General features: G+C 42.0%; 2 protein-coding genes across 6 annotated transcripts; one reads left to right on the top strand and one right to left on the bottom strand.

Annotated features, from left to right (window-relative positions):
- Window positions 1–1,573: 1,573 nt before the first annotated feature.
- Atpaf1 (ATP synthase mitochondrial F1 complex assembly factor 1) lies at window positions 1,574–21,521 on the bottom strand. 2 transcript variants are annotated; one of them, XM_027402509.2, is made up of 9 exons: window positions 21,169–21,521; window positions 18,606–18,714; window positions 16,373–16,423; window positions 15,677–15,739; window positions 10,946–10,996; window positions 9,751–9,798; window positions 8,591–8,686; window positions 6,200–6,307; window positions 1,574–2,455 (listed from the first exon to the last, which is right to left on the bottom strand). In XM_027402509.2, the coding sequence occupies exons 1-9, from the start codon at window positions 21,492–21,494 to the stop codon at window positions 2,261–2,263; spliced, it is 1,047 nt and encodes a 348-aa protein (XP_027258310.1). In that variant the 5' UTR covers window positions 21,495–21,521; the 3' UTR covers window positions 1,574–2,260. The 2 variants fall into 2 exon arrangements, with proteins under 2 accessions (XP_027258310.1, XP_027258309.1); XM_027402508.2 differs by lacking the exon at window positions 1,574–2,455 and adding an exon at window positions 3,319–5,045.
- Tex38 (testis expressed 38) lies at window positions 21,498–26,465 on the top strand. 4 transcript variants are annotated; one of them, XM_035439700.1, is made up of 6 exons: window positions 21,520–21,629; window positions 21,854–21,939; window positions 23,401–23,460; window positions 24,143–24,217; window positions 25,166–25,364; window positions 25,725–26,465. In XM_035439700.1, the coding sequence occupies exons 5-6, from the start codon at window positions 25,328–25,330 to the stop codon at window positions 26,321–26,323; spliced, it is 636 nt and encodes a 211-aa protein (XP_035295591.1). In that variant the 5' UTR covers window positions 21,520–21,629; window positions 21,854–21,939; window positions 23,401–23,460; window positions 24,143–24,217; window positions 25,166–25,327; the 3' UTR covers window positions 26,324–26,465. The 4 variants fall into 4 exon arrangements, with proteins under 4 accessions (XP_027258312.1, XP_035295591.1, XP_027258311.1 ...); XM_027402511.2 differs by lacking the exon at window positions 21,854–21,939 and having other exon boundaries at window positions 21,498–21,629; XM_027402510.2 differs by lacking the exon at window positions 21,520–21,629 and having other exon boundaries at window positions 21,750–21,882.
- The last annotated feature ends 681 nt before the right edge of the window (window positions 26,466–27,146 follow it).

Below are 27,146 nucleotides of genomic sequence, written 5' to 3' on the forward strand. Positions count from 1 at the left end.
CCCCATGTTCAGAAGACAGGTAAGAATTACAGTTTAAGTAGTTTATCATTAAGAAGCTAATGAAAGTAATGCTGATATCTGAACCCAATTCAATGAGCTCCAAAGCCCATCCATCTTAGAAACACCATTCTGGGATCCGGGAAGACAGTTACAGACTAACCGCTAGAGTTTTCATTTATCACTTGCTAGATCTCTTTGGTAAAATAAAATATTAACAACAGTCAGATGGTACGTCAGTCACATTTGATATAATTACCCATGGATATAGCATCTTTATTTGGCAAGATGGGATTGAGGGCAAATCTGGGAGGAGTCATGAAATGAATGGCTAGTTTTTTTGTTTTTGTTTTGTTTTGATCTTTTAATTCACTCTTAAGTAGAGGTATTTTGAAAATGTTCTATGATAAGAACTGGGTCTATCTGGAGAAAAAAACAAACATGCTGGATACTCACAAAAGTAACCCCATCCAATGCCAAGTCTCGAGATGTATATCACACAGAAGTGTGGAAGGCTTTTAAGGAGAACTTCAGGGTTGACAGCACTCAAGTTCTCAAATGTGCCCTATTGGGCCCATGGAGGGTCTAGAAGTTGCATCAGAAAACAACTCAACCTTTAGAGGAACAGAAAGCACAGCACAGCTTCTGTTTAAATAAACACTATCTGTTTCTCTATCTAGAAATCAATGGGATGGCCAACTCTACTGTCTTAGTTACTGATTTATTGCTGTGAAGAGACACCATGACCAAGACAACTTTTATAACAAGTCATTTAATTGGGGGCTTGCTTACAGTTTCAGAGGCTCAGTCCGTTACCGTCACAGCAGACAGCATGGCAGCAGGCAGAAATGATACTAGAGAAGTAGCTGAGAGCTTCAACCTGACCTGAATGCAGAGAGGGGGAGGGGAGGAAGTGAGGGAGGTAGAGAACGGGGAGGGAGGGGGGGTAGGAGAGAAAGAGGCAGAGATACTCTGGGACTGGCATGGGCCACACCTCCTAATCTTTCTAATCCTTTCAAAAGGTTCTACTCCCTGGTTACTAAGCATTCAAATATCTGAGCCTATGGAGACCATTCTTATTCAAACCAACACCCCTACTTGAATAAAAAGCTTTGAGGGAGGCCTAACCCTAAAAACAAATCTGTAATGAAGAACATACACACCTAAACTGGAAACACTACTTAAATTTCTGTTCATTTTTGGTGGCATCCAACATCAGACTAGGGTGGCAGATAAAGGTGGATGGAGCACATTAGATTAAATGAGACGTATGGTAGAGGGACCGGCAATAATAATGGGATTTTGAGTTAATGAGGCTGGTATGGACCCACCATTCTTTCCAGAGTGATGCATGTGTTTCTGATGGTGAATAACTTGCTTATTTGTGGCACTTCAAGAAATCACTGAGCCCCAAGATGAGTTCCGATAAAATTAACCCACAGCACTGATGCCACCAACATCGCATAGCTTAGTTTCCACTAGTTTGTGTAATGAAGACTGGAAACCAGACTTTATCGCTGCATTCCCCACACTCAATCTGGGAACATTTGCTTCTACCCACATTTTCATATAATGCTTTTTTTTTTTTTTAAAATCATGCAAATCTGGAATGATCTTATAAAACGGTTTTATTTACACTGAACTAATTCATCAGCTTCTCACAGGCTGAGTTCAGAGAGTAGGGCTATAATCATTTAACAGTATGCAGGCATTGTACCTGTTTATCTAACTATACCTGAAAGCTGCTGAGTTACACTGAAGGCAACTCTGGAGGGGATTCTAGAAGTCTTCCTTTTGAGGAACATAGCTGACTGTACTGAGTCTGGCCAGGATTTGGGGGTTATATTTTTAGCCAGCTCATTGGTGCATGGAAAGAATATGTAAAGCTGACATCTCTAAGATCTCAGGCTTATTGTTACAGGTTTATGAAGACATAGAACTGGGAGCTATGAAGTCAATTTCATGTTACACTGAATAAAACCCAGCCAATATTCTTGAAGATCCCTGAATATTTCCTTGTTCAAATGCCCAGAAACATAAAAGGAACCCTTAGGTTGAGAGGCAATTATCAGAATATTTGTATATCTTTGTTCCTGACTATCAAGTATTAGGGCTCATGCCCACAATCACTTCTTGTAATAAGCATACATGGTAACTCTTTCCAGACTGCTTGTTGCAGATGTTGAGCTCTGGAGGTCAGGGTGTGAGTGGGCTTCAGGCTATCCACGACTGAGTCGACTCTGAAGGGCCAATCAAGATGTCTCTAAGTCTTATCCTGGTTCTGGGCACATTTCAGTTCTGCTCCAAGTCCACTTTGCTCCAATTCAGCGATGACAGACATATATTTGAACTCATTTGGTCTGAAGTTAAAGGTCTCTACTAGTCCAAAGATCTCCTTCCTATCAGTGGCGTAGAAGAGTTGAACCTGATTGGCAATGCACTGTGCCTCAGCAACATTCTGCAAGGCAATGAGAGTAGTGAGGTACCTTCCTGCACAGGACCAAAGCTCTGTGTCTGAGTTCTGTGGTGGAGGCACTGTTTCTGGAAAGCTTCTATGACTCCCTGACTTCTCAAGTCTTGGTTAGATTTTCTTCTTCATGTAACCAAGGCATATTGTTTACCACTGTCATCACTTTCTCTCATATTTGCCATTTTTGATCTATATTCTCTAATACAAATTCCTCAAAGATAAAGGCATCATGACTTGTTTGTATGTTCCTATATACAGTGGCATGTTTGCCAGGTAAGTTTGTTCATATGTTCACAATTTCTCTTTTTATTTAGTTCTTAAATAACCATTATATCCATAGGAGGGAGAGCGGCAAGAGTTACCCATCTCTAAGAAACAGTTTGCAAGTACTAGTTTTTGACTAATTAGATTCTCTTGAATACAACCTGTTGTTGCTAGCACCCCAGTCAGGAAAAGTGCCAAAGCCAGTTGTGATAGTTATAAAATGTCCACATTTTCATGTGGTCCCCCCTTCTTTGGAAGGGAATGTCCACGATGGGGAATGTCCTTTAGTATATATGTTGTCAAATGTTATAAAGAAAAAAAAAACAAAAAACAAAAAAACAACCAAAAAACCAAACCAAAAAAACAAAACAAACACAAAACCCCCACAAAACTCATAAAATCCAACCCTGCAAAACCTTACTGATGTTAAAACTGCATCAGTTTGAGCCTACCAGAGTAAAGTGGTAAAACAGAACCAATAACGAGTTTCCCCTGAACCTCTAGGATTCACTGAAACATAGCTAGACACTTTGCTTTGCTAAAGCCAAAAAAGTATAGTATAGTCTGTATGTCATATTTCTATATGTCACAGACATCAAACTTTGCCATCAATAATGGCGTCCTCTCCAAATCTCAGTCCGGAACATATGACTTTATTATTTTTTATCTTCCTAGCTCACTCCCAACTCTAACACTCTGCAGCGGAAGTCCACAGCTCTTAATGTGTCTCTTTTCTCACTTGCCTCTTCACCCAGCTTTATTCTCTGATCCATTAAGTATAAGCGTCCCTTTGCATTCATCCTAAGATTCCTGGCCCCTCAATTATATCATTACACCACATGGCTGAACTAGTTAAATCTGACATCCTCTCCATGCCTGCACCTACACAAATTCTCTTTTCCATTTCCTTAGACTATGGTTTGCAAACACTTTCTATAAACAGTAAACATTCTAGGTCTGGGGAGCCAAAGAGCCTCAAACTACTCAACTCTCTTAGAGAACTAAAGCAGTCTTAAGAAATATGGAAACAAAACTTCCTTTTTCTTTTTGGGCTCTTTTGAGACAGGGTTTGTTTATGTAGTCCTTGACTGTCCTGGATCATGATGTTTAGATCCACCTGCCGCTGCCTCCCAAGGGCTGGGATTAAAAGTGTGTGCCACCATGGAATAGCTAATGCTATGCTACCATGTTTACTCTAAGCTGATGGCCTTTCTTTTCATAAAAAAAAAAATCTTCCATGAGCTGCCACTAACTATTCATCTAACTCTACTACACCCATGTCCTCATGTCTTCTCAGTTAATAAATTCCTGGAAAAGAAAAGATCAAACCCCCATTTCCAGACTTATCCACCCAGAATATTACTACTCCTTTTCCTTCTCTCTCTCTCTCTCTCTTTTTTTTATTAGTTCAAATTAGGAAAAAGCTTGTTTCACTCTTTCCTTCTCTTATATGGCTAATATTTTTCCTACCACATCTTTCCATATTATTTATTCAATATTTAAAATAAAAGACATATTTGTCCCACTTCTTTCCTCCAGCTAACACTCTACTCTTTCTTTTGCTCGGAAGAGTTAATGTTTACCCCTCCTAGTTTCTCTTCTCATCGTTCTTAAATTTAATTATGCTTATTTATAATCATACCACTCCTCTGAAACTGTTCTTACAAAGGTACCCAAATATTTCTGTCTATAAAATCTAGCAAATTTTCAGTCTTTATTTCATTGGCCCTATAAGCAAGTTAGAGTTGGCCAACTAAACACCCCCTGTTGCTTACAACATTTTATGTTTATTTCCAGGTGTTTTACCATCTTAATCTCCCCTGTATCACAACTGTTTTTCTTAATTTTCTTCACTAATATTTCCTCATCTCTCTAGGACTTAGTTTTTATATCTTTTCTCTTCTGTGTCCTCATTTATTTTCTTGGTATTTCATTCAATCCATGGTTTTAAATACAACCCACATACTCTAGCTGGGCTGCTTTTCTGAGTACCAGGCTCATGTATCTAATTGTCTACATTGTATGGAGAGCTAACAGGCACCTCAGATTTAACGGTCTAAAAGTGAGGTCTTCTCAAAACCATCTTTTCTGCAGACTTTATCTCAATTAATGGCAAATACATATTTTGGATCAGTGACTTCTGGTTTAGTGTGATACAGAAACAGTTTAGGAGGAAGAGAAAGTGGGAAAAATAAGACTGGGCAGTTTGGGAATAACAGTCAGGGAAGCAGAGTCCCTTCTGTGCTCCAGGTCTGGAGTCTACTGTTACTGTGAGACAGTAGCTTGCTGAAATCACTTCTTTCTCTCTATGTATCTGGGAAAGACAAAGAGGAAATATAAGTAGGTGATGGAATGGAGGAAGAGACTTTGAAGTTCCCAGTCTTCTGAAGACATCCTAAACAATATCTGTCAGACAAATGAAATGGAAACAAGCAAGCACTATAGACATAAAACTGTGTCTGGTACCAGATGAAGAGGAAAACACAATGGCATCATTAGTTATGGGCATGCAGCTTCTGTTCTATCCTAGTGACATAACTGGGAAAGGAAATCCCATCATGTGAATGTTTCACACCCATGAACAGTGTAGAGGAAGATAAAGAAATAATTACTACTAGAGATTTTGAGCTCATCCTACACTTCAGAAGTCACCTAAGTGTCCATAATCTTACTTGAGATCTCCAGGGCCAGATGTGTCTTGGTTTTGGTATTATTGGATTTTAAAAGGTATAGGTGAAGATACTACGTAACTGTGTATTATACCCTATAATCAAACACACTCATACTTCCTTAATAAAATGCATAATATTCTGTATTAAATGATAATAATAACTATAAATGACCTCATGTCAGTTTAAATAAAATTGAGCTCCAAAAGGTAAAATTTTGTGATCAAATGAGAATGTAAAACTATTTTCAGGCATGGTGGTACACGCCTTTAATCCCAGCCTTCAGTGGGCAGAGGCAGGTGGATCTCTGTGAGTTTGAGGCCAGTCTGGTCTACAGAGTGAGTTCCAGGCCAGCTAGGGCTACATAGTGAGTCCCTGTTTCAAATAAAATAACCTATTTTCAGGGCCAGTGAGATGTCTCAGTGGGTTAAGGGGCTTGCTGCTAGTTTGATGACCCGAGTTTGACCCCTGGAACCTACATGGTTCCAGGAAGAATGGGCTTCCAAAAATAGTCCTTTGACTTTCATACATGCATCTTGGCATTGCCCCATAACCACAATACACACACACACTTAAAAAGTAAAATGATACAAACCAGCACTGACAAACAAAACCATCCATTTATCTGTGGATAACTGCACTTCAACTTAGATGCATATAAGCAAGACAAAATTATTTTCAAACATGAGAAACAAAATACACAAAGGCACCTTTCCCTAATCTAGACCTGGGGTATTGACAAGAGTTAACACCTATAAGACCACTAGGTAAACCTGAAGAGGCAAATGTAGATTCTTACCAGAAATGTGGAATCCATTTCTGCTGTCATCAGCACTATGCCTTTTTCCTCCTTAAGTTCAGGATAGTGATATAAAATCAACTGGCTGGCTGCAGCATCCCCTCGGGTCTGCATGGAGAAACACTTATCAAAGTTCAATAAGGTACCAACACAACAAACTGCAATTTCAAAGCAACAGAGTCTGGAGGAAATTCTAGCTCTTAATAGCCCTTTGGGTAGCTAGTGAGTTAGAGGACTGGTATGTAGGGGCAAGGTCAGGCCTGCAAAGGTATGGTGAACTGACAGTTTTCATGGTGTTATTTGTATCTTCAATTGGAAAAGATCTGGCTTTTTTCCCAGAGAATGTTTACGGAGGCAGTGAATCCTTCATTGTGGTCATACATTTAAAAACAAAACGGTACAGGCAGCTACCAAGTCAAGTTCTAAAGAAAGCGATGTGCCTGTGTAATTGCCACTTCTGTGGACTAGTGCATTTCATCCACTGCCTGTGGCGCCTCTCAAGACTGAGCTCGTTTAAGCTATAGCAAAGCACTGTAGAGTCTGCGAATGAGCCAGATTTCTACTGTGTGGCTTTAAAATATTGTCTGGTTGGTACAGAAAGGAGAAAAAAATGGGAATTGTGTAACTTCATGAAGAATGACTAGTGAGGTCAACAGACTTCAAGTGTAGTCTATGAAGAAAAGCTGAATTTAAAGCCAGTGCCTTTATATGGTATGAAAGAAAACAGATACATTCAAAAACAGATCCCAGGGCTTCATTTCTAAAATGTTAGCAAGCATCATTTAATTACTGTACCTAACTATTGCTAAGGCACTCTTCTTAGTTCCCTCACACACACTGCTAATATACTCATCATTTCGGCCACAATCCTAATATATACTACTTATTCTGATCATTATGTTTCTGAAGGAGTTTCTGAGAGATTAAGTTATGAAAGTCATACTTGATAATATCACAAACAGACACATACTCCTCAGCCCATGTAAGAAAGAAAGCATTAGAGACTGTGTGGTTTAAATGGAGAATGCCCCCCAAAGGCTCAGGTATTTGAACACTTGCTCCCCAGTTGGTGGCACTATTTGGGAAAAGTTAGGGAACCTTTAGGAGGTGGAACCTTGCTGGAGGAAGTGCATCTTGGGGGCAGAGGGAGGCCGTGAAAGTTTACAGCTTTACCCATTTCCAGTTTGCTCTGTGCTTTATGTTTGCGGTTGAAGAGTGATCTCTCAGCTTCTGGCTCTAGTCACTTGCTATGATGCTTCCCTGGCCATTATGGAGCTGTAAGCTCCATAAGCTCTGGAACTGTAAGCCCAAATAAACCCTGTCTTCTATAAGTTGCTTTTGGAATGGTGTTTTATCACAGCAACAGAAAGCAAACAAGAATATTTAGAGTCCACTCTGTATTTGGCTCTTTCTCTTACACTCAGCTACAGACTCTATCATATACTTTCTCATATACTTCTCTATGAACTCCTTCCTTCTTTCCTTTTCTTATACATCTATAGGACTTAGCAGAGTTCTCAAGACTGGTAAATATCTAAGTTTATAGACTTTGGAGTCAGATAACCTGGACTCGACATAGTTTATTACTTAGTAATACAAATAAACTTACCTCTCTATAAATGGAAATAATAATAGTAGCTCCTTCATTTGAGATTAAAAGACAAGTATTAAACACCCATTGTATAATATCTATTAAATGTTAAAATGGCATACACTCAACAAATTATCAAACAACAATGTAAAAACTTGCTCCTTATTCTATTTTGTGCCATCTGCCTCAATGTTAAAGCCAAAACAATACATGATTTTTTTTACCCGCATGTGACCTCCAAATATAGAATGCCAATTCTAGTTATTGTGAACTAAAATACTAACTTCTTTTTAAAAGAGCTTCAAGTATATTGAGCTATATTTTTTACTCTAATAAATATTTTGGGAATAAAACAGAGAAAGAAAAGAAAGCAAATAAACTAATATTTATGAAATGGAAACTATTCATCTACCAGTGCGGAAGAGGCTACCTTGGTTACTAAAACACAGATGAGCCACGGAGCCTTACTCAATGGGCTTACAGCTTTGTTTAAGAAAATAACATCTTGACTTAGCCATGTCTATTAAGTAGGCACACGCAATGGATGTCATAGAGGTCCAGGGAGGAGACAAAAGAAAGACAGTGAAGCTAGTGAAAGGTATTTTGATTTCAAACTTCTGGTACTGAGTGAGGCCTAGAAAACAAGCCTAAATTGACAACATATGACAGTTCACCAGTGCCATGGCAAGTGATGCTGGAGTCAGCAGATTCTGTACCCCAGCCCCAGGAAAGCTTCTAACCTCACCAAAGGACAGGTTTCCTTTTTCTACCCCGTGTTTTGTAGGGCATATGTTACGTACCTGAATATTTATAAGTGCAGTGAAGTGGAGTTCAGTACCGGTCCATTGTCCTACAAAGAACTCATAACCATCTCTTCTTGGCAGTGCACAAAGAAACTATGGCAAACAGAAAAACAAGCAGACAGATAAATAAATGAAGGCAGTTTTCAATGTCTAATCACTTATACCACTCTATTTTTCAATGTTTGTCTTTTTAATTTCTCTTCCTTCCCTTCCCTTGCTTCCTTCTTTCCTTCTTTTCTCCACTTCCCTTTTTTGTAAAGGACAGCGTTTCATGGATCCCAGGCTGGCCTCAAACTTAGATACAGCCAAGAATGACCTTGCTTTTCCTGCCTCTATCTCTTGGGTTAGCTAAGCATGTGCCACCACACCCAGTCTACAGGGTGCTGGGGATTGAACCTGGGATTTTGTGCATGCTAGGTGAAGTAACTTACCAACTGACTTATATCCCCATTCCATAAAGCTTGGCTTTATGAACTTTTTTTTTTAATTATGAAATTAATTACGTGATAGCATAACAAACACTCACACATTTTCAACCCATCTAAGAAGGAAAGCATCAGAGATGAAATTTGGAAGAGCTGACATATCGCAATATTGGGAAAAACTCTAGCAACTACTGCTGACAAGTTGGTTGTCACATCAGCTATCCATTCCCTTTCCCTAGAGCCTTCTGGTGGTTCACTACTTTGGCAACAAAAGAATAATTTAATTTGGCACATATCAGCATGGACAAAACTGTAAAGAAAATTCTAATACAGGAACCCGAAGGAGGTTGCAAAGATTAAGGTCTCAGGTCCCTTCTACTACATTCTTTTAAATTTATTGAGGCAGGGTATCTCTATGTAGTCCTGGCTAGCCTGCAACTTTCTATATAGACCAGGCTGAATGGAATTAAAGGCATGCATTACTGCACTGGGCTCTTAGGTGCCTTTTTGTATGTACATACACTGATAGATTAAGACCTATATCAGAAAGGCCTAACATGTGGTGGGGAGCCATTATAAAACATCATTTATAAGGATGAAAATATTACTTATTAGTACAATTAACATGTGAGCAACTTTGTTAATAGAGCATTATATCATGAGAAGGACTGGTTTGAAATCAACTATTTGGTAGCATTTATAAACAATTCTAGATGGTTACCACAGACTTACTGTTGGGCAGGACTGAGCCCGGTTCCAGATCAAATCAAACTTCTCTTTCTTCAAATTAGAAAAGAATAAAGTTAACTTACAAATAAGAAAACATGAATAGGAAAGTCACAATCAACTAAATTTTCCAAGACTGAATTCTAGAACTATATTATGGCTGAAACAGGCTTTTAATTATTCCATCATTTACAAATCATTCGTATGCTAAAAAGACAGGATAAACCAGATACTTTGCTGCTCATTGCTATAATTTATGTGTGAAGATGAAGTGCTCCAATGCTTCAAAGTCTCCAAGGAACCCTGTGAATCCAAGGGAGACTTGAGAAGGCCTGTTTAAATGTTAGTATGAATGATCTAAAGCATAATGACAAATACAGACTGTGGAGTTCATGAAGGTAGGAGTATATATGCATAAGAGGTTAAAAAACAAGGATAGGGATTTCTTCAAAACCAAAAGGCCTGGCTTTTCCTTCTGTGAGCATTTCCCTTCATAATCTTATACTTACATAAGTTGAGAATAAGACTGTTCTTCAGTGTACTTTAAGGTAAAATATAATCTTTTTCTTTTTTTTCACTTGCTATATAGCTATGGCTGGCCTCGAACTCAGAGAGACCTGCCTACCTCTGCTTCTAACTCTCAAGCACTGGGATTAAGGGTGTTTGCCACTATGCCTGATCTAGAGTAAGATATAATCTTAATTAGAGAAGACAGCTGTATCCTTTCTTAATGGTAAGGCAATGACCAGTGATCACCTCTAAGACAATGTCGAGAAGGTAAAACCAAGAAAATGCCTCTTGCTAAGGGAAAAGCTGGAGAAGGGCCAAGAGGGAGCTCCAGGTCAGCTCAGGCACCTGCCATTTACAGACAAGAAGGGAAGAAAGCTATGCTGGAGGCAGATTCTTGAATCCCAGCAGTTTGGTTGGAAAATGAAAAGGAAATAAAACGCACCTGGAAATCACTCAGAAACATGAACTTACACTAGCCTCCCTGGTTAGAGACTTGGAAACATTTCTAGACTAGAAAGAGGGAAAGAAAATCCATAAATACACCACATGAAGCTTCCAATCTCTGGTGCTTAGGGCACAATAAAGACTCTCAGAGCTGTAAAGTGTAAGTTCTCAAGATGTCATAAACACAGGGAAAGTAAGGGCCGACCTTCATGCTGTAACACTTGCACTTCCTCCCCAAATTACTTACTGGAATAACCGCATAGACTGTGTCTTTCGCTGAAAAATACTGCTGCCAAATCTGCAATAAATAAAGTATCCATGACATGTGGGTAATCTTTTCAAGTATGCCAAGAAACAGTGATAGCTTTCATTCTTAGAGTATTATTCTACCTGATAACACAAAGGACAATTCCACTGCAATGTTTTTTAAAAATATGCTTATAAAAATTTAATAACATGATCTTCTGGATGATTGAACTATAATTCTTTAAAACTTTCTAAGATTCATTTTTTTCTTTATTCTTTTTTTGGTTTTCCAAGACAGGGTTTCTCTGTGTGGCCCTGGCTGTCCTGGAACTCACTTTGTAGACCAGGCTGGCCTCCAGCTCACTGAGATCTGCCTGCCTCTGCCTCTCAAGTGCTGGGATTAAAGGCATGTGCTACCACCACCTGGAAAGATTCATTTTTTAATGTATATGTCTGTGCATATAGCATTGTTAAGATGCTCTTAGAAGCCAGAAGGGGTGTTGGATCCCCTGAAGCTGGAGCTAAAAGCAGTTGTGAGCCACCAGATGTGGGTCCTGGAAACTGAACACAGATGCTCTGGAAGAGCAGAAAGTGTTCTTCACTTTTGAGTCATCTCTCCAAACCCCAAACTGTATCTCTTAATAATAAACTCTGGGGGCTGGAGAGATGGCTCAGTGGTAAACAGCATCTACTGCCTTTGAAGAGAACCCCAGTTTGATTCTTAGCATCCATCAGGTAGCTCATGACTCCCTGTACTGTGGGATCCCATGCCCCTGCAGGCTCCTGCACTCATGTGCACATAACCTCATACAAACAGACAATTGAAAATAATATAAGGGGCTAGAGAGATGGCTCAGCAGTTAAAAGCATTGGCTGTTCTTGCAGAGGACCTGGGTTCAATTCCTACTGCCCATATGACAGCTAACAACCATCTGTAACTTCAGTTCCAGGGGATCTGACAGTCTTTTTTTTTTTTTTTTGAGAATATATTTTTTTTATTTATTCTTTAATTACTACTCACATTTACATATCCATCCCCCCCATTCCTTGCCCTCCCATTTTCCCATGTCCCCACCCCAACCCCTCCCAGGGATAGTGAGGCCCTCCACGGGGGGGGGGCGCGGGCTTCAAAGTCTGTCATATCATTTGGGGGAGGGCCTAGGTCCTCCTTGCTGTATCTGGGCTGCAATAGTGGGATCTGACAATCTTTTGGCCTCCACGGGTATTGCATACAGATGGCACACACCTAAGCACATAAAAAAATGTAAAAGAATAACAAATTTTGTCAAAGAAATTGCTTCTATGACCTCTGATATAATTGTTCTCAGGATCTATCTTGTTGGTGATAGATTTTTCACAGGTTCTTTATCCCTTCCCAAACTCATACCTTCCCAGCCAACTGTGAACCTTCTCAGAGAGCAAGGATACAAGTCATTCAGAGTTTAAAGTCTGGACTCAATAGCCTGAGATGCAAATCCTAGCCCCAGTCATTTACTAGCTATTCTACTTTGGGCAAATGACTGAAACTTAAATAAAATCAATAAAACAGCATTGACACCGGCATCACAAGATTTTTATGAAGACTAACTGAACTAATAGATCTCTGAGACTGGCAGGATAGACATTGAAATCATATTGGCTTTTACTGCTATATTCCAGGCAGCTCTTAAAATTCTACTTCCAGAAAGCCCTACATATCAGGAGCAGATAGAGCCTGCTGGGTCTGACTGGGGTACAGAGCAGTTACAAGTCCCATCCCTCTGCCTGGCATCAAAGAACACAGAGGGTACGGTTGACTTTCATAATGCAAATACCCAAAAGTAATGAGTAGTCTTACACAGTATAAAATTAGAAAACAATGGAAAAATCCAGTTTTAATAAGCTAAAGGAATTACTTTCGTGTCTTTCTAGTCTTTCTTAGGAATATATTTTTACAATATATAGATATAGTACACATGCAATACTATCCCTCCACACGTCATATGCATGTTTTGTGTTTGTACTTTTTATTTGGATTATTTTAATTGTCTTCCACAGCTTTTCATGTTACAGGTTTTTACTGGAAAGCGTTCTTTTTCCCATCTCTGATTTCCTTCTCCACCAGTTCTTCCTAACATCCAAGGCTAAGTTTATATGCTTTCCCCCCATGTAGTTTCCTTCATCATTTCAGTCAGAAGTTTTCCTGTGAAATGTCTTCACACTTTATATCTCTCTAAAGAGTGTGCTGGCTAGTTTTACGTCAAGATGCTTTTGGTCATGGTGTCTTATTGCAGCAATAGAAAACTAAGACAAATATGCTAGTCTATAAAATGATCATTCGTGTATGAATGCATTTCCTTCGTTAGTTTGCAAACCCTCTGTAGGCAGGATATTTGCTTGTGCTGTCACCAATGTCCTGCAATCCAACAGTATCAGATGACTGTGATGCTGGGGGATAGCTTGGCGGCAAACCACTTGCTTGGCATGCATGTGGTCTTGGTTCAATTCCTAGTACTGCGGGGGATGGAGGGGAAAGGCATTGTAAGCTGAGGGAATTTGGCTTATACTAGGGTGTCTTAAAGTTTTTCCACTTGTGAGCCAGACAGTGGTCATGCATGCTTTAATCCCAACACTCGGGAGGCAGAGGCAGGCGGATCTCAATGAGTTTGAGGCCAGCTTGGTCTACAGAGCCAGTTCCAGGACAGTCAGGGCTGTTACACAGGGAAACCCAGTCTTGAAAAACAAACAAAAGTTTTCCTACTTCTGACTTCCTTTTTGCTTGAGAACTTTGAATATGGGTATGTACAATATAAAATAGACACACAATCAAACATTTACTGATAATCATAAAGAAATATTCAAAATGATTCTTTCACATACATATGATTTTATGAATTTGCATACTGAGAGGGATGTGCTTATTTTTAAACAAAGAAATAAATCTTGGCTGGAATTTGATATTGTAAGATATAAAGAGTCTTCAATATTTTCCAGAGGTAATTTTTTAAAATTTATAACTGCCAATGTTGAGAACACTGCTTTGCATATTTATTTTTTAATCTTGCGTCTTTAAATTAGAAAATAACAGCATCCACTTCCTTGAGTGGATAGCAGAATTTAATGAAGAAAAACCTATGAAGCAACATATTATTACTCCTTTTATTAGCATGTTGTTAATTAGCATATATACCTAAAATATAACTCACAGAAAAATAAAGAATGCTCAAATAGTTTCATACAAGTTAGAAAGTGTGGTGATAGTTTGTTTATGATCTAATAAATAAAGCTTGCCTGAAGATCAGAGTGCAAAGCTAGTTACACTAGTTAGCCATAGAGGCCAGGCAGTGGTGACACACACCTTTAATCCCAGAAATCGGGAGACAGATCTCTGTTAATTCACGGTTACCCTGAGTTACATGAAATTGATCCAGTCTAAAGAGAAACAGAACCCACACAAAGGTGATGTCAGCACTTGGGATCCCACGCCTTTAATCTCAGCACTAGAGAGAAATATAAGGCAGGAGGAGACAGGAGTGCAGTTTGAGGTTTGGTGTAGACAGATGCAGTCTGAGAATGCAGTCTGAGGACAGGATTGCCCTTTTGGTTTGAGCATTGGCAGAGGTAAGAACTCTCTAGTGGCTGGCCACTTTGCTTCTCTGATCTTCAGTTTCAACCTTAATATCTGTCTCAGAGTTTTTATTATTAAGACCAACTAGAATTTGTGCTACAAGAGAGAAAAGAATTATAGGTATAAAAAAAGCAATGAACAGCAGGTGGTAGTGGTGCATGCCTTTAATTCCAGCACTGGTGAAGAAGAGGCAGGTGGACTGAGTTTAAGGCCAGCCTGATCTACAAAGTGAGTTCCAGGACAGCCAGGGCTACACAGAGAAACCCTATTTTGAAAAACCAAAACCAATCAACCAAACAAAAAATGAGCCTTGCAAATCAAGGTACATAGAATGACCAAATAGGCAGAAGAGATCACGAATGCTTTCAAGGGAGATGTTCAGGAAGCTTCTATAGATGGTCCTTAGGTCACAATGCTAAGGAGGTGAAACAGGGTTAGGTGAGGGGTTGTCTCTGGAAATCTACAAACAAGTTCCCAACACAGTATTTTTTCATTTATTTTAAAGCACAGCTATAGCACTTACTCTGTGCCAGGATTTATTCTGAGTGTTTCACAGATGTTAACTCATTTAATTCTCAAATAGCTCATGAAGTAGGTGTACAGTTGCTACCACTTTACAGTGAGGAAACTGAGGCCCTGAAAAATTGACTTGTCTAATCAAATAAGTGGCAGAACTAGGACTTAAAAAGGACAGTTCTTTTCGAAGGTCTCTGCTTTAACTAGCACACCATCTTCTCTGTAAGGCTAGAGGAACTGTAAGCGCACTCAGCTAAGCTCAGGTAAAGTGGGAGCAGGGAAAGCTACTTGCAGGGAAGGTACGCTCACCACTATGTGCCAGCACCACACCACGGAGCCTATTTGGAAAGGCAGTACAGTGATCAAGTACAGAGTTCTGATGATTTAAAATAAGATTTGGGCAACAGGAATGAAAAAGAAAGGGTAAACGTAAGTTGATTAGACATACAAAAGCAAGACAAAGAAAGACAAGTCTCTTATGTCACCATTATTTATGTGACTCATCACTTTTGTCCTTTATAACTATTTTATATGACCTTTTCTGTTCTCAGACTTGCTTCACAGAGCAAATATTTTCAGGGAGTGTACATACTCATTTTCATTCATTACCTGTTGTATTTCCTCTGCAGTTTTGTCTTTCACCATCTCAATGTTAAAGATCGAACTGAGAGTCTTGAAAGAAGAAATAGCAATTAACATTTACAGTCAACAACAACCACCACTCCAGTTTTATTCTGTCTAAAGTCTTGCAGAAAGGAATGCCAGCACAGTGAAGCAGAGCTTGGTAGGTACAGAACAAGCATTCAACACTCACATGCTCAGAGAATGTGGGTCTCAGCTCCCACACAGACTTTCACAATTCTATTCCTGGGGAATATCTATTAGGTCATCAAGTACTCCCCAAATGCTTCAGTCTCACCAGTGAGTCCTGCAATACTTTGCAGCTGATAAAAAAGGAGAAACCCTGACTACTGTTCTACCAGAGTTCTTTATTTGGACAATAAAGTACTGGCTACATATGGTGCTTTGATAGAAAGGCTGTATGTGGTGCCTTTATAGAAAGGAGTGCACTCCATTTCCTTCCTTCAAATTTCTTGTGGCATCCTTGGACCCACACTTAAGGCAGGGGTCATGTCAAGGACACAAAAATCTAGAGAAATATTTCTCATCTTTACTGTTGGAAAAAAAATCACCTTATACAAAAAAATCACTGAGCACAATAAATATGTTCAAATTTGCAGCCTCTTATTATAGATGTCCCATATGACTCCAGACTTGGATTTCTGTATTTAATTAGAAACCTACCTTGTCCTTAGTGAATCCTTTGCTCACAGGCTGTTTCCCTGAGGCATGTGTCTGAAATACATGATGAGACAGGCTATTAAACTATACTTTCCTCATAAAAAAAGAAAACCAAGTCACTGAAGTAGCCAATCTCACTAAGTAATTCTGTACCTGAGAATTTACTTCTATCCACTCTTTCCATTGCTCTTTATTCTATTCTAAGAGTTATTGTTTATGGACAATTTTCCTTCTGCTAAGATTCTGAGATGCAAAGGTGAGAAAGGGTTTGTTAGTAATCACTGAATGCTGGTACAGGAAGTTCATTCTACACCTGTCACTATGAAGGAGTGTGAAGGAACATGAAGGATTCCTTCCTAATTTGTTCATTTTGGGTTTTCTGTGCTTGGCCCTCTGACCACGGGCCAGGTGAGAAACGGAGCGATGTATTTCCTAAAACTGATTATTTCTGATAGCATTTCTAGTGGTAGGTGTCCTCAGCATACTGGAGTCCTGTTGAGTTCTCAGCTCCTCTACTAATTAGAATTCCTGTGATGGTTAATATCCCTTGCTATACTGGTTAGATTGAAAGGGATTTGTGAAGTATACCTCTGGGTAAGTCTGTGATGGCTCGTCCCATGATGATTAGTCATGAGGGCTCTGACCTAATGAATGGATTAATCTTTTGCTGGATTCACACTGTTATGATATTGGGAAGTGATGAAAGATAGGATATGGGGTTTATCTGGAGGAAGTATGTCACTAGGGGCATGTCCTTAGGGCTCTATCTTATCCTAGTCTTTTCTTATAGTCCCCTTTCTCTGCTTCCAGAGCCCACACCCCATTTGACATGATATACTGACATGTCTGAAACCATGTGCCAAAATCAACCCTTCCTCATTAAGGTAGTTCTGTCACAGAAACATGATAACAACTAATACACTTCCTCTTTAGAAGGGCCAGAAGCAACTGAAAGTGCTCCAACCTGCTTGAAGTCTCTCATGAATTCATTCCATGCATCTTCCAGCTTAGAAGTTTTAAAATTATATGCTGTGAAATCAATTCAATGGATTGTCATCAGAATTTTTTAGAAAATGAAATATTAAGAATGCACTCCCCAGGCATGATGGCTCACACCTGCGACCTGAACTCGTGGGAGGCCGAGGTGGGAGGACCACAGAGAGCTCAAGAGGGTTACCTAATAAGTTCCAGATGAGACTGGTTTACAGTGTGAGAACCAGTCTAAAAATAGAAAAGGAAGGTATTACATATCACAAGAGCACTGTTCCATAAAAAATTTGTTTGTTATAACATTTACATATATTCTTAGTAGCAATGTAAATGTATTTCCTACTGTGGGTTATGGTCAAAGAGTTTGGAAAGTCTTGTCCTAGGTTATTATACACAGCTATCCACATGCTTTCTCCAGCTTTGACTGCTCAAGGATCACAATGACTAATGTTACATTAAGTCCTTTTTATGTGCCAGGGACTGAACTGAAGAGTTCTGATGATACTAGTTCATTAGTATCAGTCTTTAGCATGATTCTGTGAGGTAGGTATTACTATTATTATTATTTCTAATTCACAAATAGGTAACACAGGGGCATGGAGAAGTTATATAATTTGTCCATAATTACCTAGCTGGCTGCTGAAAGCTATGGTTCAGTCCCTGGCATATGGTTCCAGAGCCCGTCTTCTCAGCAGTTAAGTTACCTTCCTCTACTTCTTAAACACAATTGCCCCTGCAATAATGTGTATATATTCACGTGCATACACACCCACACATAACAAAAAAATATTAAAAAATAAATCTTGCTGGGTGTAGTGGTGCAATGACTTTAATCCCACTTCCCAGAAAGCAGAGACAAGAGAATCTATGTGAGTTCAAAGCCAGCCTTGTCAGCAGGGCAAGTTCCAGGCCAGCCAGTGATAGACAGTGAGACCCTATCTTTGAACCCCAGACTTCCACTGTACACATTTCCCTGTTCCCTATAGCCCAGTGCCTTGTATACCTTGATTTGATCACTAGACTGCATTCCTTGTGAGCAGGGACCATCCTTTCATTCCTCTACATTCCATCATGACTACAGGATCTTGCCCAGAAAGAATAGGATATACATTTATTAAGGGAGAATAAGTGAAGATCAGAGTTCAAGTTACTACCATCCATCAATGAGGTCTCTTCAAGGGTTAAGGACTGGGAGGAACGCTGGTAAACTTAAAAATGCACACACAAAGGACCAGGTAGGCCTTACCTTCTGCTCCATGCATTTGATAAAATCACTTTGTTTGGAGTGCCCCACTGGTTGCTTCCGAAACTCACTGCGCTTCTCCAGGCGGGACTCAAAGGCGGCTGGGTCAGACCTGACCAAAGGTAAATCAAAGGATAAAGAACCTAGGCCTTCCTGGATTTTGAAACAACAAAGCATCATAGGCCACATCCACAAAGAAAGGACACAGGCATCAGGAGGGTGTAGGGTTTGCTCTCAGTTGTTAAGAACTGGGTATAAGCCTGGAGGTCAAGAACGTGGAAAGCAAAGCCAGTACATTTTTTTCTCTGGCAGGTTATTCCCAGGTGATCCAGGGCTTGGTTTGTCAGGTACTTCAGCATTGTAGGTACTTAGACTACTCCAGATAGAAAGAATACTTTGACGTCATATTGCTGGGTCAGCTCTGCAGGCAGGAATCCTATAGCACACCTACTAGGTGCTTTTACATGAATATATCTAATTTTTGTTTTTTCCCTCTATGCCCATACTCAGATCCTGGGCTTCAAGTGGATGCTTTGGGAGAAGAGTTAATACCTGAGCATCTCCCTAACCTATCCTCCAAAGAACCTGGAGACAGAAAATCATAATTTATCTTTTATCTTAAAATGGGGATGCTCTTCCGGCTTGAAGGCCAGGCTGGGGCTGCCATCATTATTAGGAATACTTCAGAATGTATAGCTGACCATGGGATGTTTGGCTTTGCATGCTGAGATGAAAATATCATCCCAGCTACTTGGCTGGAAGACACACATCATCATGGGTGAGGAAACAGACATCTTGTTTAACCCTTTAGTAGACCTTCATAATCAAAACATTATAGGGTACCCCATTTCATTTGGATGTGACACCACGTATCACTCTTTTTCATTACTATGTAGATGGGATGGTCTTTATCTTTTGGAAGGACTGGGTAAGCCCAGCTAGCAGCCACAGATGTACCTGAGCTTGCCACAGTGAGTGCATAAAAAGCACAGGGACACCCTGGGCAGCAGAGCTCTTCCTAGGCTCCAGGGACATAGAAAATAACTAAGACACTGTCCTTACTTGAAACTTACTATCTAGTTGGAGATACATAAATATGTACATGAGCACTACTGATAATTATAACAAAAATGTGCTCAAACATCCCTAAATGACTGAGGCGGTTTCATGACTGTACTTCTGACTGTGTTATTTCTCATATTTGGAACATCCCACCTTTTCCCTCCCTCCAATTATTTTAGAGCTAGACCTAGACCACACCATTTGAAGTTTTGATACCCTAAAAAGGCTAAAAAGACTGGCAAAAGTCTAGGGTGTGAAAGCTTTATGTGGATCACTAAGCAGTTTGGACATTGTACAGAATTCCGTGGGACACATTCTGAAATGTCAGTATATATAAATGTTGATGGGAATGACATAGAGGAAAGAAAGAAAGCATTATTGGCTCTTGAATGAGTGTGAGTGGGACCACAAGTATTTAGAGTTTGAGTAGACATCTTTGGAGATGCCTGTGGGTAAAGGAGATCAGAGAGAAATGGATGGAGAGAAATGTAGGTCAAAAAACTATTTTAAGATGACAAATATTTGAGAATAACTACTGTTTGAAGGAGATCAAAAGTAGCCATTCATTTGTTCCACTATTGCTTCAAAAAGTGTGAATGATCACTATGTTCATGGTGTAAAGTGGACAGGTGGAGGGTTCCAAGACTAGAAGTGGTAGACACTAGTTAGAGGAAGATGAAGAAAAAATTAAGGGAGTGGAATTAAAATGAGACAAAATGCAGAGAATTTACAGCCCTCAATGTCTGTTTCCTTTCATAACTGCCTTCCTATACCACCAAACTCTCTCTCAAAACCCCTTCCATTTTTGACCTTCAACTCTTCCACCTGGTACTAGGCACCCACTATACCTACCTTAACAGTGACGACCCTATCCCACTTATCCCCCTTAGGCCTGGGGATGGGACTCAAGGCCCTGTGCTCAAGTGCTCCTCCACCAATATTATCTTAATGAAAGGGTTCAATGGGAGATGGAAATTTAAAGCTACTAGTTTTTGCAGCACTTTTATCCCTTCCAGTCTCTTTCCCTTGCAGTCAGGGCCCTAAATTGGGAGCCTGGAACCTAATCTCTTGGTCAAGCATCCGCTGATTCAACATGTGACCTTGAGCAAATCAAGTGCCTTCATTTTTACATTTCTACCTAGGAGCTGTCTTCCTCACAGGGCTTTAAAGAGCTCACCCGGGCGTTCTGAGATCTGAGCACAAAGACTACTGTGGGAAGATTCAAAGGCTCTGCAGAGACCAACGATGTGACCTTAGGCAAGCGACTCTCTGAACTTGGGGAGGTTCTCATATTACTGCTCCTGCCCATTCGAGTGTACGTCCTGGGTTCAGCTGAAGGAGCCATACGCTTCCACACCCGACCTCTCTGAACTTGGAAACAAGCCACTGGTATAGTGGGGATAGCACAAGCCCACCAAGCAGAGTCGTAGTGCAGTGTATGCCGGAAGCTCTGCCCGCGCGCCGCGAGTCCCCACCCCCATCCCCCAGCGGGTCAGGACCGCACCTGCGCAGCTGCTGGATCTTGTCCCGGTAGCGGTCGTAGAAGGGGTTAGCTTCCAGCTCGCTGACCCCGTTGCCATCTGCTCCCCCGGAGGGGGAGCCGGAGCCCCGGCGTACCGGGAACACGCGCAGCTGTGCTGGTGACACGAACCCCAACCCTAGGGCGCGGCTGCGCACTGCACACAGGCCCCGGTAGAGGCCGGCCACCTGCAGAACTGCGGGGCACGCTCCACCCGCAGCAGACACCACGGCCGCCATGGCCGCCCGCGCCTCCCCCTCCTCCTCCTCCGGAGCGTCAGCCTCGGCCCCCGGCCCGCGCGCCTGCTCCATCGCCCTCAAGGTCCGCGTCGCCGGTGTTCCGCCACCGAGGTTCCGCGTGCGCAAAGTTCCGGGTGCCGAAGTGGAGAAGGGGCAGCGACGCTAAGTCCTGGTGGCTCTCTGCCCACCCGCTCTGTGGGTGTAGTGGTGCGTCTCCTCCTGGGAGTCTGCCGGGATTCACGTCCTCCCTCCCGGGACCAGCAGCCTCTGCGCGCCCAGCTTCTTCTGAAAAGCTGACTTGGATCTTTGGGTTCTCTCTGGGCTTGCCCCTTTTCTAAATTTACTTGGCACTAGCTGTAACAATTCCTTTAGCAGCAAAGGATGTTTGAACATCACAGCTGAAGCTTCTCTTTTTTGGTTTCTATTTGCAGAAGGTCTCATTGGCCTCATACCCTGTGAAGTAGGTATTACCCTCATTTTACAGATGGGGAAGCTAAACTGGCCGCAAATCATTCAGGTACCAAGTTCTACCTAAGAGCTGAGTTCTTTTTAAAAAGCAGTGCCTCTGAAGTCTGGGTTCCTTCTGTTTCCTGGCGTGTAATTGAACTACTCTCAGGGACACTAGGAATTGTCCTTGACAAATCTTTATCCAGGCTCTTTTTTTCATCCTTAGAATGTGTTGCCCCCCCCCCCTTAAAATGCCACCATCTTCTTCACCCGATTAACCAGATGTGAGTTTAGGGACAATGACGACATCATCTCTGTCACATTTGCTGCCAGCATGAGTGAGTGTACCCTATGTGAGGGCAGTCACATGGAAGTCCTTATCTGGGCCTCAGTTGATAGGAGCCCCTCCTGAGGCAGGAACAGAGCCTCTAAACTGTTCAATGCAACCTGTCATTAGACATGAGACTCCCAATGCTGGGATGACGCAGTGGGTGATTATGAAAGCCTCACTTTGCTGGCCTGTACCTGGCGCAGGATTCCTGGGTCAGGCTTCTGACACGTGTTGTTTCCTCTGCTCATCATCTAGAACTCAGTTCACATCTCAGCACCTCAGAGAGACCTCTCTGGATGAACCTCCCCATCGTCTAAAAATTATCATGTGTGTTGGGGTTAGGGGAGGCAATTGTGTGGCAGAAGACAGTTTTGTGGAGTAGGTTCTCTTCCTCCTTTCCATGGGTTCCAGGGATCCAATGCAGGTCACCAGGCAAGTGTCTTTAACCTGCTGAGCCATTATCACCCCAGCCCCTTTTAGAGTCTATTTTTACTCTACTTCACCCTGTTATCTCTCTGCTTTTTACAGAAGTTACCACTCTCTAATCCCTTCGATCTGTGGTGGTTTTAGTGAGAAATGTCCCCATCAGGAGGCGGAGCCTTGCTGGTGGAAGTATATCACAGGGGGCAGGCTTTGAGAGTTTGTAGGCTTGCCCCACTTCCAGTTACTGCCTTCCGATTCCTGCATATGGATAAGCATGTGTTCTCTTGGCTTTTTGCCCCATCCACCTGCTGCCATGCCTCCTCTGTCATTACAGACCCTCTTTCTGGAACTGTAAGCCAAAAAAGATCCTTGTTCTATAAATTGTCTCAGTCATGGTATTTTTACCACAGCAACAGAAAAGTAACTAATGTAAGCACCATGTTTACATAAATCCATGGAGTTTGCATCTTAGTGGAACAAGATAAGTGATAATGCTCGCATGTAGAAAAACCAAAGGAAGATGAGGGACACAAATAGGGGGATTGCTCAAGCAAGAGAAATGAGTGAAATGAGGGAATGGTTTATATGGAGACTGCAGGAACAGACTAGCTAAGGGGAACAGCAAATGCAAAATACGATTATACTTTTGTGAAACAGCAAGAGGCTATCCCGTGGATGAGGGGACAGAGGTAGAGATGACACTGAGTCGGGTGGTTAAATGGCTTAGGGCTTTGGAGGCTGTGAGCGCAGAGGACTAACATGGTCTATTCTTCAAAGGACCATCCTGACTGCTGGCATTTGTTCCAGTATGTGGAGCAAATATGGCAACTTCCAAAGGTGAGTAGTTTTCCCTCCCTTAAACCCAAGCTTAAGTATAACTTATTAGACAGGCAAGGAGGGATGTCAACTAGACTGTTGGGTGTGTGAATCTGAAGTTCTGGAGTGTGTTCCAGGCTGGAGGTATGGATTTATGAATCATCAGTGTATTTGCGTTCTTTAATGTGATAAATGTGGGTATGTCCACTGAGGAAGGATTGTAGATAGAATGCTAGAGACTGAGCCCCGGAGCATGCTAACACTTAAGAGACCAGGAGAAAGAGGAGGAGGAAAAAGCAGTGGACAATAAAGTAGAGCCAAGGGGAAAGGCATTCTAGGAAAGAAATCTGTAAATAGTGCCTGCTCTGGTTTGAATCTGAAATGTCCTCAACAAGTTCACATTTTGAACCTTGGTCCCCAGCTGGTGGCACTATTTTGGGAGGCTGGCTGTGGAAACTGAAGAGGTTGGGTAGAAGAAGGGCACAAGGGGCAGGACTTTGAAGGTTATGGCTCAGACCTTGCCTTTGGCCCTGTACTCTGCTTCCTGTTTACTGCAATGTGAGCGCTGGTCTTCTGCCTATGTTCCTCCGAGGCTGTGATGTTCTGCCCACCCAAATGGGTCCAAGAAACTATGGATTGAACCCTCTGAACCAGGAGCTAAATAAAACCTTTTCTGTTTACATTGTTTCTGTCTGGTATTTAGGTCACAGAAATGCAAAAGTAACCAAGAGTGTCTCAAGATACAATGGGAGACAATAAAAAGGAGAAAAACTAAATGGTAAGAATGTAAGGTAGGACCTGTTGGTATATCCTCCTAGGAGTTAGTTTAGGCTCAACTCCCAAGGGCTTTCTAACAGAGCTATCCATAAATGGAACAAGCCACCTCAAGAACTATTTACTTAAGAAGTAATAAGCAAGGCCCTGGCTTCAATAAACCCTGGAGGATTGGTGTCTAGGTAGATGAGATCTGCCACCATGGGCTCAGGCATCTGAAGGGAGTCAGACTAGACAACTCTAAATCTCATTTGGGAAGAGAACTGAAAGGACTATTTGTTACACAGCAGGGGTTAAGCTGAGCCTAGAAAGGTACTCAGTGGTAAACCGAAAGAAACAGCACTCAGGAGGAAGCAGCATAAACAAGATTCCCAAGGTGACTAGTGTGTGTGTGTGTGTGTGTGTGTGTGTGTGTGTGTGTGTGTAGGGAGGTAGGGGCATGGCAGGGGTGGGGGAGGGGATGTTTGTTGGGGGGGGCCAGAAGGGAATGGAGTGTGAAGGATGAGGAGGGAGTGAGGTTAGGCTGGGAAAGGACCAGCTAGAGGGAGGAGAGCTCCCACAGGGCCCAAGAACACTTGCCAGCACTGGTCAAAGGGAGGAAATGAAACAGAAAGAAGAGATTGTAGGAACCAAAGGGTGTGCTGACTGCTTGGTTCCCCTGAGCCAGTTTTCTTCTGACAGCTTGGTCCAAGATTTATTGAAAGCAGGCTTGTCCAGTGCTCTGTGTGCTGCCTGTCCCAATCGGCATCGGGGAAGGTACAGAGTGGAGTTTCCTTAATCACTAACCACATGGCTAGCTCCTTGAGAGTACCAGGGCCCTTTTCTGGGGGCTTGCTCTACTACTTCATTGCAAGGATGAGGGCAGACTCTCCTGGTGGCTCAGTCTCTGGTAGAAGAACTAGGTAATCATTTATGAGATGCCACTGAATGGGTACCTTTCTTCCATTAACAGGACTACTCCATAAACATGGCCCCTGGAATGCCGGGTGGACAGAACCCGATGACCCTTCCTTTAGAGAACAATGAGGCCTGGGCCTTCTGAGGACTCCTATTGGTGGAGAGATATGAATTTCCTCTCCCCCGAGCGACAGGGTGGGTGCTAAGGCTGACATTTATGGATTCCCAAAAGGAGGACCTGAGACTCCCTGGCAGTAAGTGCACCACCTCTAGTCCCTGCCCCTCACTTTGTGCTCTTGGGCATGGGGAACAAATAGTTTGGGAAAATGTTTTGCATGGATGGAGGATGGTGGTCTCTTGGAGTGCTAAGCAATTAGATGATAATCTTTCCTAGAAACATAAGGACTCCTGGAAGGCTGACTTAGCTCTTACCCTTTCTAGACCTAGTGTTTCTTATCTGTACATAGCTAAGTGATTTGGAAGTCTAGTGTTGAGCAAGAGAATGAGGAGGGAGGGAAGGAATTGAGAGAGTAATGGTGATGAGGCCAAGGAGGGGAATGAGGAACAGCTCAGACCTTACACGAGCGCATCAGACTTCTTTCTCACTGCCTTAGTGTGGATCTCCTTGAGCATTGGATTCCTGGGGCTGTGTTCCTCGCTAATAGGCAGCTGCATTCTCTTTCTGCACTGGAAGAAGAACTTGCAGAGAGAAGAAGATGTCCAGCAGTGGGTGGAAGTGATGAGAGCTGCCATGTTCACCTACAGCCCACTGTTGTACTGGATAAACAAGCGGCGCCACCATGGTATGAACGCAGCCATCAACACTGGCCCGCCCCCTGCTGTCACCAAGGCTGAAGCTCAAAATCCAGATTCTTTGTGGGAGCTGGATATCTCTGAAGATGGGAACTACGCTGTGCAAGACAGCAGTCCCAGGGGTGAAGCCTCCAGTCCCTTGCAACATGTTCCGGTGGTCCCAAAGCAGTCCCCATCTTCAACAATGCCACAGCCTCGGACTGACTCCCCACACCCACTTCCCATTTTTCAGGAGGTGCCCTCTGCCGTGTCCCTCTGCAACCTACCTCCCATGTTGAACCACTCTGTCTCCTACCCTTTGGCAAACCGCCCTGAAAAGAATGTTCATTTCTGTTCCCTCCCCATATTGGCCCATGAAACAAACTGCTTTAATGCCAAGCCCTTTGCTTCAGAACTGTAGTCTCCTCTCATTGAGGGTGGGAGCTGCAGGTACCAAAGGCTCCTTTTGGTAGAAAACAGAGATAACCTCAAGGAGTGGTATTGACAAGGAGGTTAGAGCCATTTGGACATCAAATCAAGAAAGATTTAAAAAAAAAGTCCAAGTCTCTCCTCTGTCTCATTTGTTTCTAGAAGAGCAATGTCTTTAGCATGTGACTGTAGCACTTCAATCAATCTGGTTACAGGTTTCACCATTCCATGTTCTGGGAACTGCAGGTTAGTATTTGGGAGGCATTGAACCAATACTTGTGGATTGACTTAATATCCCTCCATCCACTATTCAAGTCCAAATGAGTGCCAGGCTCTGACCTAGGCCTTCAGACACTGCTCTTTAGCAAGAGGACAGTTGTTGAGGGCTGTGGTGGCCCACACTGGCTATGTCATAGGCCTAACAAATGACACTACAGTATAGCTGGACTGTTATTTGCCATGTATTGATTCTTAGTTGGCTGACTTGGTCTTTTATTTCTGATATCCCCAAGAACTGTGCCAAGATGTTGTTCTTCTGACCTTCCTGTTAAAGACGCAGACTCAGGTTCACATGTGTGTAGACTCAGGTTCACATGTATATAGACTCAGGTTCACATGTATGTAGACTCAGGTACACATGTATGTAGACTCAGGTTCACATGTGTGTAGACTCAGGTTCACATGTGTGTAGACTCAGGTTCACATGTATGTGCCTTTGTTGTTGCACAGCTAGCTCTCCTCCAGTTCATTTTCCTGGCATCTAGCTTCCTGGTATTTCTACCATACCCCATAGTGTATTTACTTAGTCATGTCTT

Source organism: Cricetulus griseus, chromosome 2 (assembly GCF_003668045.3).
Source record: "Cricetulus griseus strain 17A/GY chromosome 2, alternate assembly CriGri-PICRH-1.0, whole genome shotgun sequence".
Taxonomy (NCBI): domain Eukaryota; kingdom Metazoa; phylum Chordata; class Mammalia; order Rodentia; family Cricetidae; genus Cricetulus; species Cricetulus griseus.

What these genes read in the sequence shown, in the direction of transcription:
- Atpaf1 (XM_027402508.2), bottom strand. Translation starts at nt 21,494, where the DNA reads ATGGAGCAGGCGCGCGGGCCGGGGGCCGAGGCTGACGCTCCGGAGGAG. An exon ending in AAGATCCAGCAGCTGCGCAG is followed by an intron (nt 18,715 to 21,168) that starts GTGCGGTCCTGA and finishes ACCTTTGGTCAG; the next exon opens with GTCTGACCCAGCCGCCTTTG. An exon ending in CTGCACTTATAAATATTCAG is followed by an intron (nt 6,308 to 8,590) that starts GTACGTAACATA and finishes TTCTCCATGCAG; the next exon opens with ACCCGAGGGGATGCTGCAGC.
- Tex38 (XM_027402511.2), top strand. Translation starts at nt 25,328, where the DNA reads ATGGATTCCCAAAAGGAGGACCTGAGACTCCCTGGCA. An exon ending in GGACCTGAGACTCCCTGGCA is followed by an intron (nt 25,365 to 25,724) that starts GTAAGTGCACCA and finishes TCACTGCCTTAG; the next exon opens with TGTGGATCTCCTTGAGCATT.